General features: G+C 39.7%; 1 protein-coding gene across 4 annotated transcripts; it reads left to right on the plus strand.

Moving 5' to 3' along the window:
* Positions 1–46: 46 nt before the first annotated feature.
* On the plus strand, positions 47–5136 carry LOC139646796 (zinc finger protein ZFMSA12A-like). Of its 4 annotated transcripts, none has more exons than XM_071522519.1 (7): positions 47–92; positions 683–885; positions 1772–1855; positions 2121–2210; positions 2481–2591; positions 2831–2951; positions 3392–5136. In XM_071522519.1, the coding sequence occupies exons 1-7, from the start codon at positions 89–91 to the stop codon at positions 4861–4863; spliced, it is 2085 nt and encodes a 694-aa protein (XP_071378620.1). In that variant the 5' UTR covers positions 47–88; the 3' UTR covers positions 4864–5136. The 4 variants fall into 4 exon arrangements, with proteins under 4 accessions (XP_071378620.1, XP_071378621.1, XP_071378623.1 ...); XM_071522520.1 differs by having other exon boundaries at positions 3395–5136; XM_071522521.1 differs by lacking the exon at positions 47–92 and adding an exon at positions 443–559.
* Positions 5137–6086: the final 950 nt, after the last annotated feature.

Below are 6086 nucleotides of genomic sequence, written 5' to 3' on the forward strand. Positions count from 1 at the left end.
GCCCACTAGGGGGCAGTCTGCACCAGGTTTGTCTCATGTCACCAGATTCAAGAAAGGAACCGCAGGTTTTGGGTTCAGTAATGGAAAGATGGGTCGGTATTAAGTTACGATTAACCTACTAAAATATTAACGAATTGGTCAAGCGACAGTTTCAAATTTTCCACTACGGGTGGAGAGTTACTCTTCTTAGTTTATTAAAGTGCTTGTTATTTTCCTTCTTACAGCCTTAGCTCGAGCTAGCCATGTCGCTAACAGGTAGTTAGTTGTGCTAGCCAGTTAGCTAACAGTCAGAGTGAACCACAAGCCAGGCAAGGGAAACCAGCGCTACTTTCAAAACTAATATTTCCTCTCCTGTTTTACAGAAATGAATTAGGCTATTTGAAGTGGATTCCAAGATTGTGATATTACTTTACATTTTATGTATTTAGCAGATGCCCATATTCAGGAGGACAGAAAGCTGTTTATGTTATGAATTGATTAATTAATATAAATTCCTGAATGGTAGAGTTAATCATTCACCAGTAATGAACTACAGGGACAACATGAAAGAGCCTGCTTGGTCAGTAGAATAATATCAAAACAAAAACATTCTTTTGCCACCTGTAATATACAAAAATAAAGGAATTACAAATGGCAAAAGTAGAGTCTAACAAATTCTTCCCCATTTCTAAATCTTCTGCAGATCCTCCACTCTCAGTTTCTACCTTGCAGCTTCTCGTGCCGCCCCTGAGACTCATGTCAGCTTGCATGTGGCAGGTGGCACAACGTCAGAGCAGCAAGCACTATGGACAGCTAGAGGAGTTCGTCTGTCTGGTGACTCAAACCATCCCTGAAGTTCTGACCGACAGAAAGAAAACTCTTCTCGTTTTGGGTCTGAGAGCGAAGGTGAGTGTGAGTGATGCCAAGGGAGAGGGAGTTGTTGGAAAGACATTCAAGGCTGGTTCCAAAACAATAATAATAAACTTTTTGTGTATAATTTGTCCACTCAGTTTCACCACATCTCATTTGACTATATATTTTTTATTTTCCTGTAGGAATGCCCATAAACAAGTCAACTACTTGAAATCCCTTTGTGAGGATACATAACTTAGAATTTTTTGAAACTATATGATGCATCAAAGTCTATACCAGACTTTGCTTTTCCAAACTTGTGGTTGTGACCCTCTGTGGACGCCTTGACATGAAAATACATAATATATGTCAAACTAAGAAGATAATATTATCAGACACTGAATGTACAAAATATTAGGGACACTTCATGAAGTACACAGATGAGGTGAATTCAGGTAAAAGCCATTATCCCATATTGTTTTCCCTTATTAAATCTATACCAATCACAAAGGAGGAGATGTAGATAAAGAGAAGCTGATGAGTTAGACAGGGATTTTAAAACTTTGAGAAATATGGGCTTAATGTGGGGTCACCTCCCAAAAGGGGGACTGCCCATTGTTCCGACGGCCCATTATTGCGAAACCCCAATAGTCCGAAAAATGTCCACCCATTGGACTGAAAGCCCATTTGTCCGACAGCCCGTTATCCCGGAGGTGGTTGGGTTGAGGCATGGGGTCACTGAGGTTAGGGTTAGAGCAAGCTTACGGTCAAGGCTGTCAGAAGCCACGGTTGTGGATGGAGCCAGGCGTGGAGTTTTCGGCCTTTTGGGGTTTCGGAATAATGGGCCGTCGGAACAATGGCATGGCACCCCCAAAAGAAGGTTGGGAACCACTGTTTTACTCTAGCTTCTTATTTCATTTACTTGTATCTAAATTTGCAGATCATGTTCGAGCAATTCAATGTGGAGAACACATGTGACATCCAAGCCTTCCTCGACAAGATAGGATCCTTTCAGATCATTGAGGTTTGTAAGTTATAGCATATTCCTGCTCAATTCTTGCATTGTTATTGCGCATACAGCTGTGAAAAATGTGACTCACCAAGATTTGGTTATGCCAAGTTCAGTCTGAAAGCTAATCCCCCCCTATTGACTCACGCATGGTAGATTTTATCCTCGTAGAATCTGTACAATGATTATAGTGTGAGATGAGTTGTATGGCGTCCAGGTTATTGGCCTTGGTTTGCACAAGCCGGTTAAATCTCCTTTTACAATGACTCTGTTCTGTCAGGCCAGTGATGTGGAAGCAGCTGTTGCTGAATTCCTCAAGTTCTCCCAAACTGTACTGGCAAACCAAGAGGAAAGTCAGCGCTTTCTCCAGGTGACATATTTCAACAATATAAAATTCACCAGTTGAAATTGAAAAGTGAATTAAAATCATTTGTTTAATCTGTATTTGAAATCTTCATAAAACACAGGTTGCTATATCATTTTTTGGCTTATTCTTGTTCTATTTCACTGTTTTCCTCTCCTTTTTAATTGATGACTGGCATTTTATTTTATTATTGTTTTATTGTTTTATGACAATTATTATTCCCTGCAGCTTGCTCCTGTGCTCATGTTAACTCTGACTTTTTTCCACTGTCCTAAGGAAGTGTTTCTTGTGGAGTTCAAACCACATTTTGATGCAGCGCTGCTTTCCCTGGTCTGTGATTTCCTCTCACAACTAGAGGAACGGCTTCCAGTCCCAAACTTCAAACAGGTGGGTTTTTGGCATTATTAGTATTCTCTATTGAAAGTTAACTTAATACAAATATATAATTGGTTTCTTGTTTTGTGATAGTCCCAAGATGGAGAAATCTGTCTTTTCACCACCCCCCAATAATAATGATATTGCTAATAATAATAAATACATTAAATCATTATTGCCGCATTGATTTTTAAACACCAAGATTTTGTGTTCCATACCTGCATGTTGTTGATTTCAATCTTCTTTTACAGGTTGCTTCATCTTTTAATGGCAACTCGTACCTGGACGACGGTCTCTGGTCTAGTTTGCACACGGGCAATCTTAAGAGTTTGCTTGAGAGCCACAGATGTTTCCTTAAGTTTGATAGAAATGGTAAGATTTAATTTATATTAATCTGTATTAACTGAAAGTGAGACTAAAAATGCTTATGGTCCATTAACAATTGCCAACGCAGTCATAAGCAAATACATTTAGCCAATGTTTCCTCAGTCATGTTGCAAATCAGTCATTGTTTACTGCATGTTATGCTGCATGCTGGCTAAATTTAGATGGAGGAAATACAAATGTAATTCCTGCATGTGACTCAAATATTGTTTATAAATATTTCAAATAGAGCAGGTTCAGTTCAAACTGACACCCAAGATTCTTGATGAATACAGAGAAAAACACTTGCACTGTTCAACCCTAAGGATTTATGAATTGGCACAACATTGAATCAAAATTATGTGGTGACTGCTTAAAGGGCTATGTGACATGTCAGATCAAAATATGAAATACGGATTGTTCAGTTAATTTTTTTTTTTTTCCTCCAGCAGACAAATCAGCACCCGTTCACCTTCCTTCACCTGCAGGATCTAGAGAGTTGAGTTCTGTGGATTTGAGCACACTGGACACTAGACGTTTCAGCTCTTACCAGTGTCCTCAATGTGGGAAGAATTTTGCATACCAGTTCCAGCTGGTCAACCACCAACAGGTCCACAAGGAAGGAGGACAGTTTGAGTGCTTTGAATGTGGAAAGACTTTCAGATTCTCAACAAGTCTTTCCAATCACAAGAGGACTTTGTGCAAGCAAGCGGCATACAGCTGCCTAAGGTGTGGGGATGGTTTCAAATCTTTCCGCTTGAAGTTGGCACACAGGTGTTCATCGAACCATCCTGTCCAGCCCACTGAAGGCAGAAAAAGTCAGGAGAAACAAACATTTGACTGCCGGAAATGTGGAATGTCTTTCAGGTTCTTCAATAGTTTTAAATACCATGTGGAGTGGGAGCACAAATTGAAGAGGAGCTTGAATCAAAAGGTGCAGGAATCAGCACTAGACCTCCCTGTTGCTACTGAGACGAAAGAAGACAAGAGAAATGAGCTGGACGCTGAAGATCGGAGAACCCCACTGCAGTGCAGTCACTGCCCTAAAAGCTTTAGTAGAGCAGAGGAATTAAAAGTTCATTTAGAAAGTCATCAACCACTTGACTGTCACAAATGTGGGAAATCCTTCGCTGACTTGAGCAACCTTGTGGTCCATGTGCAACAACACGAGGTCCAGGCTGTTGAAAAGAAAGGAAAGCCAAGATCAGTGTCTCTGTCCAGTAGTATCAAGACAGCCAGTCAAATCTCACTGCTGTGTGGTCACTGTGATATGAGCTTTGCCGGTATCAACGAGCTACAAGACCATAGAAGAGCGCACAACATTGAAGACCAAATTGACTGTCACAAATGTGGGCTGTCTTTCACTGACTTGGCTTCCCTCGTGCAGCACGTAAATCAGCACAACACGAATACTCCCACCTCTTTCCTCTGCCACCAGTGCGGCAAACTTTTCCGCTCCAACGGATACCTCAAGCAACACATGAAAATTCATTCAAATGACCGAGCCCACTGCTGCAGCTACTGTGGAAAATGTTTCAGCCAAAGAGGGAATCTCACAGTGCACATAAGGCTGCACACAGGGGAGAGGCCATATACCTGCATGGACTGCAGTAAAAGTTTTCCTTCGGCCGGTGAACTCCAGGTGCATCGGCGTTTTCATACAAGGACAAAACCTTACCAGTGCAAGGAGTGCAATGCTCGCTTTTTCACTGCAAGCCATTTGGGACTCCACATGCGAAATCACAGAGGAGAGCGACCGCACGGGTGCCCCGTCTGTGGGAAGCGCTTTTTGCGACCAACTTGTTTAAGGAATCATCTCTTAGTTCATTCTGGACTGAGACCGTTTTCATGCCCTCACTGTGCAAAAATGTTCAAACGCAAAAGCCACCTTAATAGTCACATTAAAAACAATCATCAGTGAGAGACATGAGCCTGAACATGGATCCAATGACTCATGACTGAAAACCTCATGTCTGCCAAATGTCAACAACAGCAAAAGCTTTCATTTTAGACTGGCTGTATTTGGAAGACATTGCAGTGGGTTCCAATGAGGTTCTAAAAGAATTATAAAATTCCATTGACCATCAAGAACCAAGTTATCCTTCAAATAACAACATGAGCATTACCAAAACTGAAGCTACAAGATTTTCACACTATCATACCAATATTTGACTGTATTTTTTGCATAAAATAAACCTCTCTTTTTTTCATTTAAAGAAACTACTATTTGCATTAATTGTGAGATCTGTTTAATATGTGGTATGAAATTAGAATGTCACAACTATTGCAAAATTGGGATAGCTTAAATCTTAATGTAGTAGTAGTAATTTATACTAGCCACTATGAATATAGTAGCTGCTGAAAGGAACTACCATGTCCTTACATACTAGTTATGTGTTCATATTATCTCCTATAAGTGGTTACTATATACAGTACATACTTGCCACTACAGTCGGCTGCTGAATACCGATTGGCTACTGCTGGCAAGCAAAGGACATTTTATAAATCCTTTTTACCTATTAACATGTCTAAGAATAGTAGCAAGCAGTGGCTTTCTCAAGTTCAGATTCAGAAAAAGCTTTATTGGCAGGAATCAAGTAGTATTGAGTGTTGCCAAAGCATATTACAATAGTACAGGATAAAATAAGGTACAAGATTAATAAAAGGATTATAGGGCATATATGAATTTAAAATTAAAATAATTTTATATATAGATATATATATAGATATATATATATATATATATATATAAGAATTCCTATTTATAAAAACTATACCATAAACATTGTTGATGAATATGATTCTATGCAATGCAATGGACAATACTCATATGCAATGCATCCTAGACAATTTCACTAATTATCCCTGAGGTTATAACACAATGAAACATCTGGCAGCAAGTCTCATTGTTTTCTCCTCTCCAAGAACCACTGGGAGTTTGAGTGAGTTTGGGAGGGAATAGAAATTAGGAAATGCACTTTCAAATTTTTGGAAGTAGCCCCCCTCCTTACAGCTGTGTGGAGGACCTGTTAATCTCATCGAGCTACATTTACATGCCTCTTACCATACCTTTATCATTTTTAAATGTTCTTGACTAAGAATTATTGCCATGTAGGATGTGAGGAAAGAGGTACCACAAACATG

Source organism: Centroberyx affinis, unplaced genomic scaffold (genome assembly GCF_046629955.1).
Source record: "Centroberyx affinis isolate AG114_WGS23_722 - 3 ecotype Tasmania unplaced genomic scaffold, CSIRO-AGI_Caff_v1 ptg000998l_1, whole genome shotgun sequence".
NCBI lineage: Eukaryota > Metazoa > Chordata > Actinopteri > Beryciformes > Berycidae > Centroberyx > Centroberyx affinis.